The sequence below is a fragment of the Xenopus tropicalis genome, chromosome 9 (genome assembly GCF_000004195.4).
Source record: "Xenopus tropicalis strain Nigerian chromosome 9, UCB_Xtro_10.0, whole genome shotgun sequence".
In the NCBI taxonomy this organism is placed as follows: domain Eukaryota; kingdom Metazoa; phylum Chordata; class Amphibia; order Anura; family Pipidae; genus Xenopus; species Xenopus tropicalis.
In genome coordinates this window covers 2,293,479-2,307,272 of record NC_030685.2, presented here as the reverse complement: position 1 = coordinate 2,307,272, position 13,794 = coordinate 2,293,479, and the positions used below count along the sequence as shown (strand labels likewise).

The following is a 13,794-nucleotide window of genomic DNA, read 5'->3' as shown; positions in this document are numbered from 1 at the left end:
TTGTGTGCATGTGTTTGTGTGCGTGTTTGTGTGGTGCGTGTTTGTGTCTGTGTGCCGTGTTTGTGTGTTGTGTGCATGTGTCTGTGTGCGTGTTTGTGGTGTGTGTGTCTCTGTGTGTGTCTGTGTGCGTTGTGTTGTGTGTGTGTTTGTGTGTGCGTGTTTGTGTGTGTGTGTTTGTGTGGCAGGTGCCTGGGAGTTGCACACGGCTGCTATGGGCCACGTGACTTCCACTCATATGGAGAACTTGCCCCTTTGCCCCAAGCAAATACCCCACTTTGTGGCTGCTGAGGGGTATTGGGAGCCTGCAACTAAAGGGCTGTTGGTTACAGAACACGCACACACACCAGCACAGACACATGCACACAGACACACACACACAGACACACACACACAGACAACACACAAACACAGACACACACACACAAACACGCACACAGACACACACACACAGACACACACAAACACGCACACAGACACACAGACACACAAACACGCACACAGACACACACACAGACACCACACAGACACACAAACATGCACACAGACGCACACAGACACGTGCACACAGACACACACACACAAACACGCACACAGACACACACAAACACGCACAGAGACACAAACACAGACACACAAACACGCACACAGACACAAACACACACACAAACACGCACACAGACAGAAACACACAGACACAAACACGCAAACACAAACACACAAACATGCACAAACACACAAACACGCAAACAGACACAAACACACAGACACAAACACACAGACACAAACACACAGACACAAACACACAGACACACACAAACACGCACACAGACACACACAAACACGCACACAGACACAAACACACAGACACAAACACACAGACACAAACACACAGACACACACAAACACGCACACAGACACAAACACACAGACACACACACGTGGAGGTACCGGATGTGCAGACACGGATCTCCTTACTCAGTGGCACCTCTGTGTAAACAACTGCCCCTTCCCAAGGTTGTGCCCCCACTGTACCCGGGGCCCAGATAAGGCGCTGGCAGGGAAGCCATGTTTCTAATCAGAGAGATACGGGCAGGGCTCTGGTACCGACTAACCCCCTGTTATTTACCATCAGGATTTGGCAGTTAGGGAGTGGCAGCTTGTGTGTTACACAGGGTTCTGTATGGGGGTAAGTGGGTCAGGCAGCAAATAGAGCAGAACCTCAGGTGACTGAGCAGCAAACAGACGGGCCGCCCCCCTCCTCCCATTCCCGTCTGCCCATGTTTTCCCTTTCTGTTTGTTTTGGCAACAACCCCCCCCCCCCCCCCAACGGTTACTAACCCTTCCTATGGGCAAATCTGCCCCCCATGTGGGGCTCATTCATTACTCACCACCATGTGACTCAGCTGCCATTTGTCCCCCATAATGCCCAGCCCCTGGGGGCCCCTCGGTACTAGTGACCCCCGATAGTAATGGGAATGTTATGGGTGGGGGTGACGGACATAATACGAATAGGTTTGTAGCAGTTATTCTGGGTCACAGGCGCCTGCCCTGCCCAAGGAGGGAAAGGGTTAAAGGAGTCAGTGAGGCTCTGCGGGCAGATCCCGGGGGCAAAGGGTAATTTAGAGACCCTCACATGTACCGGCACAGCCTATAACTGGGAATGTACTGCTCTGCGGAATATGTCAGGCTCTGCAGGCTGTGGGACAGGGGGTGTAATGCTCTGCAGGCTGTGGGACAGGGGGTGTAATGCTCTGCAGGCTGTGGGACAGGGGGTGTAATGCTCTGCAGGCTGTGGGACAGGGGGTGTAATGCTCTGCAGGCTGTGGGACAGGGGTTTAATGCTCTGCAGGCTGTGGGACACGGGGTGTAATGCTCTGCAGGCTGTGGGACAGGGGGTGTAATGCTCTGCAGGCTGTGGGACAGGGGGTGTAATGCTCTGCAGGCTGTGGGACAGGGGTTTAATGCTCTGCAGGCTGTGGACAGGGGTTTAATGCTCTGCAGGCTGTGGGACACGGGTGTAATGCTCTGCAGGCTGTGGGACAGGGGGTGTAATGCTCTGCAGGCTGTGGGACACGGGGTGTAATGCTCTGCAGGCTGTGGGACACGGGGTGGTAATGCTCTGCAGGCTGTGGGACAGGGGGTGTAATGCTCTGCAGGCTGTGGGACAGGGGGTGTAATGCTCTGCAGGCTGTGGGACAGGGGTTTAATGCTCTGCAGGCTGTGGGACACGGGTGTAATGCTCTGCAGGCTGTGGACAGGGGGTGTAATGCTCTGCAGGCTGTGGGGACAGGGGGTGTAATGCTCTGCAGGCTGTGGACACGGGTGTAATGCTCTGCAGGCTGTGGGACAGGGGGTGTAATGCTTCTGCAGGCTGTGGGACAGGGGGTGTAATGCTCTGCAGGCTGTTGGGAACAGGGGGTGTAATGCTCTGCAGGCTGTGGGACAGGGGGTGTAATGCTCTGCAGGCTGTGGGACAGGGGGTGTAATGCTCTGCAGGCTGTGGGACAGGCGGTGTAATGCTCTGCAGGCTGTGGGGACAGGCGGTGTAATGCTCTGCAGGCTGTGGGACAGGGGGTGTAATGCTCTGCAGGCTGTGGGACAGGCGGTTGTAATGCTCTGCAGGCCTGTGGGACAGGCGGTGTAATGCTCTGCAGGCTGTTGGGACAGGCGGTGTAATGCTCTGCAGGCTGTGGGACAGGCGGGTGTAATGCTCTGCAGGCTGTGGGACAGGCGGTGTAATGCTCTGCAGGCCTGTGGGACAGGGGGTGTAATGCTCTGCAGGCTGTGGGACAGGGGGTGTAATGCTCTGCAGGCTGTGGGACAGGGGGTGTAATGCTCTGCAGGCTGTGGGACAGGGGGTGTAACGCTCTGCAGGCTGTGGGACAGGCGGTGTAATGCTCTGCAGGCTGTGGGACAGGGGGTGTAACGCTCTGCAGTCAGTGACGCAATACCGTGCAAGCTTAGCAGAGCAGTACAGAGCCCGGTGAGTGAGTGCCCCGGTGCATGATGGGTGAGTCACACAGGGAGGGGGAGGGGGAGATGGTGTAATCGGAATCTGAGGTAAACAACGCACTGCGGTCTGATGCAATGTCAGGGGGGTGGGCGGGGCGGAGGGAGGAGGAGGCGGGGCGGAGGGAGGAGGAGGCGGGGCAGAGAGCGGCTATAAAGGGGAAGCACAAAGGCTGCAGATCAAAACAATCACAGAGACTGAGTGACAGCGACTGAGGCGCCGCAGCTTCCGAACAGCACCCACTCAGCTCCCACTCAGCACCCACTCAGCACCCACTCAGCACCCACTCAGCTCCCACTCAGCACCCACTCAGCTCCCACTCAGCACCCACACAGCACCCACCCAGCACCCGGAGAAGCCGCACTCTCCCAGCAGGATGAAAACCTCCTACGTTGAGGCCCAGAAGCTGCAGCCCACGGACTTCGAGGTCCAGTACTTTGACCAGTACGAATATTACAACCTGACCGACCGTTACGCACGTAAGTACCAGGGTGTTGCTGAACTACATGTCCCAGAATCCTCAGCTATCCCAAGGCAAGTTTAACCCCAGTGAGAGGATTTCAGGGATGGGGGCTGGAAGGAAATGTGCACATTAACCCTTTCCAGTCTGGCTGGGGCAATAGGCTGTGGGCCTCTCAGACTAACGTGGCATATTGTGCCCCCCCAGTGCCCGCAGCTGCCAGGAAAGGCCGGACCAAGAAGGAGGCTGAAGCCAACACCAACAGGGAGAGCCCAGGTGGCCATGAGAGGAAGATCGCTGGCAAACTGCAGCGCAGCGAGGGCAAGAAGAAGGGCAAAGCTGGCAAGGTGTGAGGCACAGGTGAGTGCTAATAGGGCTGGAAAAACATAAACAACACCCCCCCCCCCACCTGAGACATTTCCAGATAAGGAAACAACAAACATAGGCATGTGTCATTATCACATGACTGCCTGGCTTCCAATCACAGCCTGGGGGAGTGGCAAATATGTAAACAGTAAGCGGTGAAGGAATGTATTACATGTGGCTTGTATCCAATCACATCCTGGGGGAGTGGCCAATATGTAAAGTAGTGACTATCACATGATGGCTGTACCCACCCCGTACCATGGATACATATAAAGAACATAAACAACCCCCCCCCCATAAACACACAGCACATTCTGTATCAATGTAAGGGCCCTGCCAGGGAGGTGGGTGCTGATGTGGAGCAAGTGGGTGCTCAGGGGCAGATTTGTGGGTGCTCAGGGGCAGATTTGTGGGTGCTCAGGGGCAGATTTGTGGGTGCGGGGGGGGGGCCCACTGACCAAGAACACCGTATACTATATATTATTGTACCCTCAGGATAAACCTCCGGATGGCACCAAGACGCACGGACCGATGGCAACGAGACCGACCAAGAGAACTCGTACCGGATCATAGGGGGGAGACAGAAGCTCCGCCCCTCACAGGCAGAGACCACCCCCGAGCAAGGAGGAGAGAAGGGCAGAGTACTGTGACTCTAGTGTGGGAGCAGCAGAGCAGACGCCTCCTTTAACCTCTTCATGGCTGTAGCTAGAAAGGCTGGGAAGCGGTGGGGCAGCTATTAACCCTTTCAGGGCTGGCATGAGAACCGCCTGGGTATGAAATAAACAGAATGTTTTGCTAAATTGCTTGTGTGTTTTATTTTATCTTTACTGAATCGTTTCTATGGCAATCACCCCCCCCCCCCCCCCCCCCCCCATATGCCACTTACACACTGCCGGCGTCAGAAAATAATTTATTTGGTGTAAAAAAGCAAAAACATAAGATCAGAGACTGCTACATGGCAACACCCTCCCCGGACCCCCCAATACTGGCAGTGTTAGGTTTCACAGTTGGTTCTATTTATTATGAACAATTACATGTAAAAAGGCACTAGGAGATCTATCAGGGGAGCCACTGCCCAGACCGTGCCCACAGCGAGGTGCTCAGTATCACTATACACGGCCGCCAGTCCCTTTCATTGCAGTAGTGTTTGTGGCTGATGGGAAGGAGGGTTCGGATCGATGCCGGTTCTGTCTCTCAGATAATTAGGGACTGTAACAAATACACAGTAGGGCTCTGCTGCTGCGCCCCAACAGAATGTTCCAATAAAAACTGGTTAGTCCAGTCTGTAGGGGGAAGGAAGTAGAGTAGCCGCGGGTTGCCCAGCTGATGCCCAGTCTGTAGGGGGAGGGGGAATAGAGAAGCCGCAGGTTGCCCAGCTGATGCCCAGTCTGTAGGCGGAGGGGAATAGAGTAGCAGCGGGTTGCCCAGCTGATGCCCAGTCTGTAGGTAGAGGGAAGTAGAGTAGCCGCAGGTTGCCCAGCTGAAGCCCAGTCTGTAGGTGGAAGGGAGTAGAGTAGCCGCGGGTTGCCCAGCTGATGCCCAGTCTGTAGGTGGAGGGGAGTAGAGTAGCCGCGGGTTGCCCAGCTGATGCCCAGTCTGTAGGTGGAAGGGAGTAGAGAAGCCGCAGGTTGCCCAGCTGATGCCCAGTCTGTAGGTGGAAGGGAGTAGAGAAGCCGCGGGTTGCCCAGCTGATGCCCAGTCTGTAGGAGGAGGGGAGTAGAGAAGCCGCAGGTTGCCCAGCTGATGCCCAGTCTGTAGGTGGAGGGGAGTAGAGTAGCCGCAGGTTGCCCAGCTGATGCCCAGTCTGTAGATGGAGGGGAGTAGAGTAGCTGCAGGTTGCCCAGCTGATGCCCAGTCTGTAGGTGGAGGGGAGTAGCCGCAGGTTGCCCAGCTGATGCCCAGTCCGTAGGTGGAGGGGAGTAGAGTAGCCGCAGGTTGCCCAGCTGATGCCCAGTCCGTAGGTGGAGGGGAGTAAGTAGTCATGGAATAATCTCAGATGCTGGCCCAGTAGCACCGGTACTAATGGGCATAGGGTAGGGGGCATTTGTAAGATGATGCTTTGATGAGGTAAGTAAGAGTGTTAATGCCACGCAGGCTCTCTGGTTACATCGATGGCAGAAAAGGCTGGCAGCCCTTCTTCGCGCCACAAGAGATGGTTCCGGTATCAGCTCATGTCGTGCTCGCCCACGCTCTGCTTCAGGTAATCCTCGTAGAGTTGCTTCTGCAAAACCAGAGAGTAAATGAGAGGGTTCAGTAATATACAGGGAGGCGGGCAGTGCCCACTGTGCCAGCGATGCTACTGGCTGTGTAGGGCAAGAGATAAGGCCATATACCGATACTAATAACTACGGGCCCCTGGGCATTATGCCAGCACCTCACCTTTTTGTGTGCCACCACATCATTAACGTAGGCATGGCGATCCAGCAGGTACCGGCGCTGCTTCTTACCCAGAGTCTCACAGGTCCTGTGGGGGCAAAAGAACCGGTGACCCCGTGGCTCCTTGTGTCATTTCCACCCCCCCCCGAGCTACCACCCCCCGACATTACCTGAAACACCTCTGGGCCAGTAGCACAAACACCACAGACAAGATGGCCAACGTCACAAACACATGGGCCACGTAACCCTCAGGGAGCACCGACCACACAGACTGCAGAGGGGACTGAAAGGAAGAAGATTATCAGTAAATACCCACTGGCGCCCGGAGTCTCTCCATCAGGGCACGGGATTGGCCCTTACCAGGTACAGCGCCAGGGCTTCAGCTCCATCCCTGCCCAGCACTGCCAGCCACACCTCCTCAGGGATTGTGCCGAATAGGGCGGAGGCCAATAGGAAGAGCGGAATCATCAGTCCCATCAGGCCAAACATGCAGCCTCGGAGGCGGGCGCGCCGGTTACTGCCGATGGTGTCACTGATGGGAGACAGAATGAGAGTCGGGGTGCCACTAACATCCCACCCACTGACACCCAAACAACAGAGACCCCCTAAACACTCACTCGTCCTCCTGTAACTTGGCCTCGATGCTCTCTGTCAGCCTCTGGCAGTCTTTCCCCAGGGTGTTCAGCGTGTTCTGGACCGTCTGCGTGATCGTCTTCTCTATGGTCTTGCACACTTCCTCTATCTGATTCACACAGCGGCTCGGCTGGGGGGGCACAGAACATTACTGCAGGTTTCTATCTGGGGGCACCAAACCCATGGGAGTCCCTACAAGCCCTTACCTTGTTAGGGTTGGGTATATAGAAGGTTGGGGGGCACCAAGCCCGTACGTGCCCTTACCTTGTTAGGGTTGGGTATATAGATGGTGGGGGGTACCAAGCCCGTACGTGCCCTTACCTTGTTAGGGTTGGGTATATAGATGGTGGGGGGCACCAAGCTCGTACGTGCCTTTACCTTGTTAGAGTTGGGTATATATGGGGGCACCAAGCCCGTACGTGCCCTTACCTTGTTAGGGTTGGGTATATATGGGGGCACCAAGCCCGTACGTGCCCTTACCTTGTTAGGGTTGGGTATATAGATGGTGGGGGCACCAAGCCCGTACGTGCCCTTACCTTGTTAGGGTTGGGTATATATGGGGGCACCAAGCCCGTACGTGCCCTTACCTTGTTAGGGTTGGGTATATATGGGGGCACCAAGCCCGTACGTGCCCTTACCTTGTTAGGGTTGGGTATATATGGGGGCACCAAGCCCGTACGTGCCCTTACCTTGTTAGGGTTGGGTATATATGGGGCACCAAGCCCGTACGTGCCCTTACCTTGTTAGGGTTGGGTATATATGGGGGCACCAAGCCCGTACGTGCCCTTACCTTGTTAGGGTTGGGTATATATGGGGGCACCAAGCCCGTACGTGCCCTTACCTTGTTAGGGTTGGGTATATATGGGGGCACCAAGCCCGTACGTGCCCTTACCTTGTTAGGGTTGGGTATATATGGGGGCACCAAGCCCGTACGTGCCCTTACCTTGTTAGGGTTGGGTATATATGGGGGCACCAAGCCCGTACGTGCCCTTACCTTGTTAGGGTTGGGTATATATGGGGGCACCAAGCCCGTACGTGCCCTTACCTTGTTAGGGTTGGGTATATAGATGGTGGGCATGTCGAAGCCGCACTTGTTGAGGCCGGGCCGCTTGCACAGCTCCTGGACAATCTGCATTAGGACTCTCTGACAGGGGGAAGCAGACAGACGGTGTATTACCCCTGTGAGCAGCGTACGGCAGCCCTGTACCTCTATGCATTACTGATCTATCACTGTGCCCCACGCTTCCCTGGGCAGGGGAGCCACCTACTGGCTGAGGGAGATAAGCAGTCCCCACCCAAGGTGCAGCGAGTGTTGCCTTTAATCTTCTCTCTATAAAGCCCCGCCCCCTTTCCCTCCTGTCAGTCACTCTCTCCTCTCTTTGAAGCCCTGCTCCCTTCCTATCTGTACCTGTCGGTCACTCTCTCCTCCTTTCTTTGAAGCCCCACCCCCTGTCTGTACCCGTCAGTCACTCTCCTCCTTTCTTTGAAGCCCCACCCCCTTCCTGTCTGTACCTGTCAGTCACTCTCTCCTCCTTTCTTTGAAGCCCCACCCCCTTCCTGTCTGTACCTGTCGGTCACTCTCTCCTCCTTTCTTTGAAGCCCCGCCCCCTTCCTGTCTGTACCTGTCGGTCACTCTCTCCTCCTTTCTTTGAAGCCCCACCCCCTGTCTGTACCCGTCAGTCACTCTCCTCCTTTCTTTGAAGCCCCACCCCCTTCCTGTCTGTACCTGTCAGTCACTCTCTCCTCTCTTTGAAGCCCTGCTCCCTTCCTGTCTGTACCTGTCGGTCACTCTCTCCTCCTTTCTTTGAAGCCCCACCCCCTGTCTGTACCCGTCAGTCACTCTCCTCCTTTCTTTAAAGCCCCACCCCCTTCCTGTCTGTACCTGTCGGTCACTCTCTCCTCCTTTCTTTGAAGCCCCGCCCCCTTCCTTCCTGTCTGTACCTGTCGGTCACTCTCTCCTCCTTTCTTTCAAGCCCCGCCCCCTTCCTGTCTGTACCTGTCGGTCACTCTCTCCTCCTTTCTTTCAAGCCCCGCCCCCTTCCTTCCCGTCTGTACCTGTCGGTCACTCTCTCCTCCGGCCTCGTCGGCCTTACTCAGGTAGAATCGCAGTTTCTCCCCATGATGCTCGTTGATTTTCTCCACGATATCCAGCGTTCGTTTGCAGAGGGCCTGGCCCATTGGGTCGAAGAACACCAGCACCAGGTCACACAGCTCCCCTGCGGCACACACAATTATTTGTGTTTTTTTTTAATTAACTTTTCCAGTTTGGAATCCCAGCAGTTACCTGGTTGCTACGGTTCCCACTAACTGGGGTCAGTGACCCCCATTTAAAAGCTGGAAAGAGTCAGAAGAAGGCGGCAAATAATGAAAAAAGCTATAAAACAAACAATGCTTAGAAGGGGCCACTCCATAACATTCTAAAGTCAAGTTGAAAGTGACCCACCCCATTATCCGTATCGCTGCTGTGATTGGCCGGCGCATTTCCTTAAAGCCATACGCACTCACCGAGCCACAGAAGGGCTTTGTTGACGTCAAATGGATATTTCATGTCCCCGTCCACCAGCCCCGGGGTATCCACGAATGTCACCAGGCTGAACTTCTTCTGGCGCGAAGTGGAAATTTCCGTTGAGAGGTACTCGGACACGCCTGTATGGGGGAAGGGGCGGAGTTACTGCCACACACTATATAAAGGGGCGGGACATTCCCATAGGCCTCGTGTAATATCAGCAAACTCACCCTCAAAGGTCTGTAAGGGCTTGAAGTGAGGATACAAGTGCATCGTGGCATCACCCTGCAGCGTAAGGGAAGAGAAAGTCAGCACTCACACTCACTGAGTAGCCACTCAATCCCTGCCAGTCGTATTTACCCTTTACAGCCCACGAGCCGACAGTCACACACTCACCGTCAGCGATTCCCTCTTGCGGCCGCTGGTTATAAAGGCAAATCCCTGCGTCTCGATGGCAACTCCCGTCCTCTGTATGTGCTCCTCGATATACCTGTGAGATAAGGGGGGTCCCATCATGCTTTGCACTCAGCCAGACAGGCCCCGCCCAATAACAGCCGGACAGGCCCCGCCCAATAATAGCAGCCGGACAGGCTCCGCCCAATAATAACAGCCGGACAGGCTCCGCCCAATAATAGCAGCCGGACGGGCCCGCCCAATAATAACAGCCGGACAAGCTCCGTCCAATAACATCGGCCCAGAACTTACCAGTTAATGAAGCTGCTCTTCCCGGCCGAGTGATTTCCCATCAGCATCACAAAGATCTTCTTGCGGGGGGGGAGGAAAGAGAGTCCCAGGTGGGAGGCGAGAGCGATGAGACCTACGGGAAATGGGCACACAATATGGGGGGGTCCCAATGAAACTAGAATGGGGGGGGTTCAATAGAATGATATAAACAAATGGAAGGGGCCTCTATGATATATATTAATGTGAGGGGGGGAAATAGAATGATATATATTAATGTGAGGGGGGCAATAAAATTATATATATTAATGTGAGGGGGGGCAATAGAATGATATATATTAATGTGAGGGGGGGCAATAGAATGATATATATTAATATGAGGGGGGGGCAATAGAATGATATATATTAATGTGAGGGGGGCCAATAGAAGGATATATATTAATGTGAGGGGGGCAATAGAATGATATATATTAATGTGAGGGGGGGCAATAGAATGATATATATTAATGTGAGGGGGGGCAATAGAATGATATATATTAATGTGAGGGGGGGCAATAGAATGATATATATTAATGTGAGGGGGGGCAATAGAATGATATATATTAATGTGAGGGGGGGCAATAGAATGATATATATTAATGTGAGGGGGGCAATAGAATGATATATATTAATGTGAGGGGGGCAATAGGAGGATATATATTAATGTGAGGGGGGGCAATAGGAGGATATATATTAATGTGAGGGGGGCAATAGAATGATATATATTAATGTGAGGGGGGGCAATAGAATGATATATATTAATGTGAGGGGGGGCAATAGAATGATATATATTAATGTGAGGGGGGCAATAGAATGATATATATTAATGTGAGGGGGGCAATAGGAGGATATATATTAATGTGAGGGGGGCAATAGAATGATATATATTAATGTGAGGGGGGCAATAGAATGATATATATTAATGTGAGGGGGGCAATAGAATGATATATATTAATGTGAGGGGGGCAATAGAATGATATATATCAGTGCTGTCCAACTTATGCGGTGCCGAGGGCCGGAATTTCTCTCGCATACATGGTGGAGGGCTGCTAATGGAAGCCAGTTTTGGCTACTCCCCCATTTTAAACCACACCCACTTCAAACCACACCCATTGTATCACAATGGTCGCTGCAGGGATATCAACCATCATTCATATGTTAAAGAATTACATTATGTCATATTAAGACACACCCTAAAATCCATATGCCTCATTCTCCCCTGTGGATAGCACAGCAACCCCCAGTACATAATTACACACCTTAGGGACCATTTAATGGCTATTTCCAACTGCTAACAAACTCCCAGAACAAACCCCTGCCAGGTTCACCTCCCACAGGCAGCATAGGGCAGGCAGGGTATGGCACACACAGGCAGCATAGGACAGGCAGAGTATGGCACACACAGGCAGCACTCTGCCTGTCCTATGCTGCCTGTGTGTGCCATACTCTGCCTGTCCTATGCTGCCTGTGGGTGCCATACCCTCCCTGTCCTATGCTGCCTGTGGGTGCCATACCCTCCCTGTCCTATGCTGCCTGTGGGTGCCATACCCTCCCTGCCCTATGCTGCCTGTGGGTGCCATACCCTCCCTGCCCTATGCTGCCTATGTGCCATACTCTGCCTACCCCATGTTGCCTATACACAGGCAGCATAGGCCAGGCAGTACATACAATGTCTGAGGTGTGAAGAAGTGAACAATGTGGGTGATTACAGCCTGAGCCTGAGGTGGGAACACTGCAGGGGTAGAACAATACAGAGATTAAAAGGTGGAACAACACAGGGGATTACATATTTAAACAATACAGGGGGATTACAGCCTGAATCTGAGGTGGAACCATGCAGGGGGGGCAGTTAATCTCAGTACTGATACCATTTAATGCTTACTCAAATTAAGCCATCAAAGCAGCCAGACAGGTGGGGGGCCACACAGAGGGGGGTCGAGGGCCTCATGCGGCCCGCGGGCCGCCAGTTGGACAGCACTGATATATATTAATGTGAGGGGGGGGGAATAGAATGATATATATTAATGTGAGGGGGGGGCAATAGAATGATATATATTAATGTGAGGGGGGGCAATAGAATGATATATATTAATGTGAGGGGGGGCAATAGAATGATATATATTAATGTGAGGGGGGAATAGAATGATATATATTAATGTGAGGGGGGAATAGAATGATATATATTAATGTGAGGGGGGGCAATAGAATGATATATATTAATGTGAGGGGGGGCAATAGAATGATATATATTAATGTGAGGGGGGGCAATAGGAGGATATATATTAATGTGAGGGGGGGCAATAGGAGGATATATATTAATGTGAGGGGGCAATAGGAGGATATATATTAATGTGAGGGGGCAATAGAATGATATATATTAATGTGAGGGGGGGCAATAGGAGGATATATATTAATGTGAGGGGGGGCAATAGGAGGATATATATTAATGTGAGGGGGGGCAATAGGAGGATATATATTAATGTGAGGGGGGGCAATAGAATGATATATATTAATGTGAGGGGGGCAATAAAATGATATATATTAATGTGAGGGGGGGCAATAGGAGGATATATATTAATGTGAGGGGGGGCAATAGGAGGATATATATTAATGTGAGGGGGGGCAATAGGAGGATATATATTAATGTGAGGGGGGGCAATAGAATGATATATATTAATGTGAGGGGGGGCAATAGAATGATATATATTAATGTGAGGGGGGGCAATAGAATGATATATATTAATGTGAGGGGGGCAATAGGAGGATATATATTAATGTGGGGGGGGGCAATAGAATGATATATATTAATGTGAGGGGGGCAATAGAATGATATATATTAATGTGGGGGGGGCAATAGAATGATATATATTAATGTGAGGGGGGGCAATAGAATGATATATATTAATGTGAGGGGGGGCAATAGAATGATATATATTAATGTGAGGGGGGCAATAGAATGATATATATTAATGTGGGGGGGGCAATAGAATGATATATATTAATGTGGGGGGGGCAATAGAATGATATATATTAATGTGAGGGGGGGCAATAGAATGATATATATTAATGTGAGGGGGGGCAATAGAATGATATATATTAATGTGAGCAGTGTTTGTACATGGGGGGGGGGATACAAGTCACTAGGGAGCCCCCCAGGGCACAAAAGGACTGGGGAAGGGTTTCCTGCCTCTTACCGGTTTCGGGGTCGCTGTACAGGGAGTGACAGTCCCGCAAGATCCGTTCATTTACAGACACGACCCCCGACATGGCCTCGGCATTGGCCGCCGCTCGCACCTTCACTTTCCCGGACATGTTGCACCTCTGGCAGCCTGAGCAGAGCCGGCTCTTTTCCCTTTAGCGCTAATCCCCGCCAGTGCCTCCGGGAACTGTAGTTCGCATTGCTCCTCTATCCCTCGGGATCAACTCGCCGCTCTCAGCCCGACGAACTACAACCCCCGGCATGCAACGCGATTAATGCAGCCAACGTGTCCCGACGTTGCAACGTGTCAGATCGCAGAGACGAGCTGGCTGTCATAAAATGACGTTGGGAAGCTTCGCGCCGCCATGTTTGTTAAGGCATAACGGATTTCTGTGCGGCACAATTTTGTTTATTTAGAAAAATAACCTTGAAGGGGCATTTGGGTGCAAAATAGCTAGGCTGATCTGAAATGGGACTGAATTTGCAACATGGAACGTTTGTTTGTGTGAATGTAGAGCTTATGG

At 52.4% G+C, this 13,794-nt stretch overlaps 2 protein-coding genes across 2 annotated transcripts; one reads left to right on the top strand and one right to left on the bottom strand.

The window, feature by feature from the left end:
* Positions 1–3,181: 3,181 nt before the first annotated feature.
* On the top strand, positions 3,182–4,636 carry nupr1 (nuclear protein 1, transcriptional regulator). The gene is made up of 3 exons (XM_012955413.3): positions 3,182–3,489; positions 3,678–3,830; positions 4,332–4,636. Exons 1-2 carry the CDS (start codon positions 3,387–3,389, stop codon positions 3,821–3,823), a joined length of 249 nt encoding a protein of 82 aa, XP_012810867.2. The 5' UTR covers positions 3,182–3,386; the 3' UTR covers positions 3,824–3,830; positions 4,332–4,636.
* Positions 4,637–4,729: 93 nt separating this feature from the next.
* On the bottom strand, positions 4,730–13,510 carry LOC108645351. The gene is made up of 12 exons (XM_031892927.1): positions 13,266–13,510; positions 10,057–10,168; positions 9,748–9,841; positions 9,582–9,636; positions 9,351–9,491; positions 8,901–9,061; positions 7,891–7,989; positions 6,830–6,975; positions 6,573–6,744; positions 6,383–6,495; positions 6,216–6,300; positions 4,730–6,057 (listed from the first exon to the last, which is right to left on the bottom strand). The coding sequence occupies exons 1-12, from the start codon at positions 13,381–13,383 to the stop codon at positions 6,001–6,003; spliced, it is 1,353 nt and encodes a 450-aa protein (XP_031748787.1). The 5' UTR covers positions 13,384–13,510; the 3' UTR covers positions 4,730–6,000.
* Between the last annotated feature and the right edge of the window lie 284 nt (positions 13,511–13,794).

Coding starts and splice junctions, on each gene's coding strand:
- nupr1 (XM_012955413.3), top strand. CDS start 3,387: ATGAAAACCTCCTACGTTGAGGCCCAGAAGCTGCAGCCCACGGACTTC. Junction 3,490..3,677: donor CCTGACCGACCGTTACGCAC/GTAAGTACCAGG, acceptor GTGCCCCCCCAG/TGCCCGCAGCTGCCAGGAAA.
- LOC108645351 (XM_031892927.1), bottom strand. CDS start 13,383: ATGTCCGGGAAAGTGAAGGTGCGAGCGGCGGCCAATGCCGAGGCCATG. Junction 10,169..13,265: donor GTACAGCGACCCCGAAACCG/GTAAGAGGCAGG, acceptor CATTTCCCGTAG/GTCTCATCGCTCTCGCCTCC. Junction 9,062..9,350: donor CAAAGCCCTTCTGTGGCTCG/GTGAGTGCGTAT, acceptor TGTGTGCCGCAG/GGGAGCTGTGTGACCTGGTG.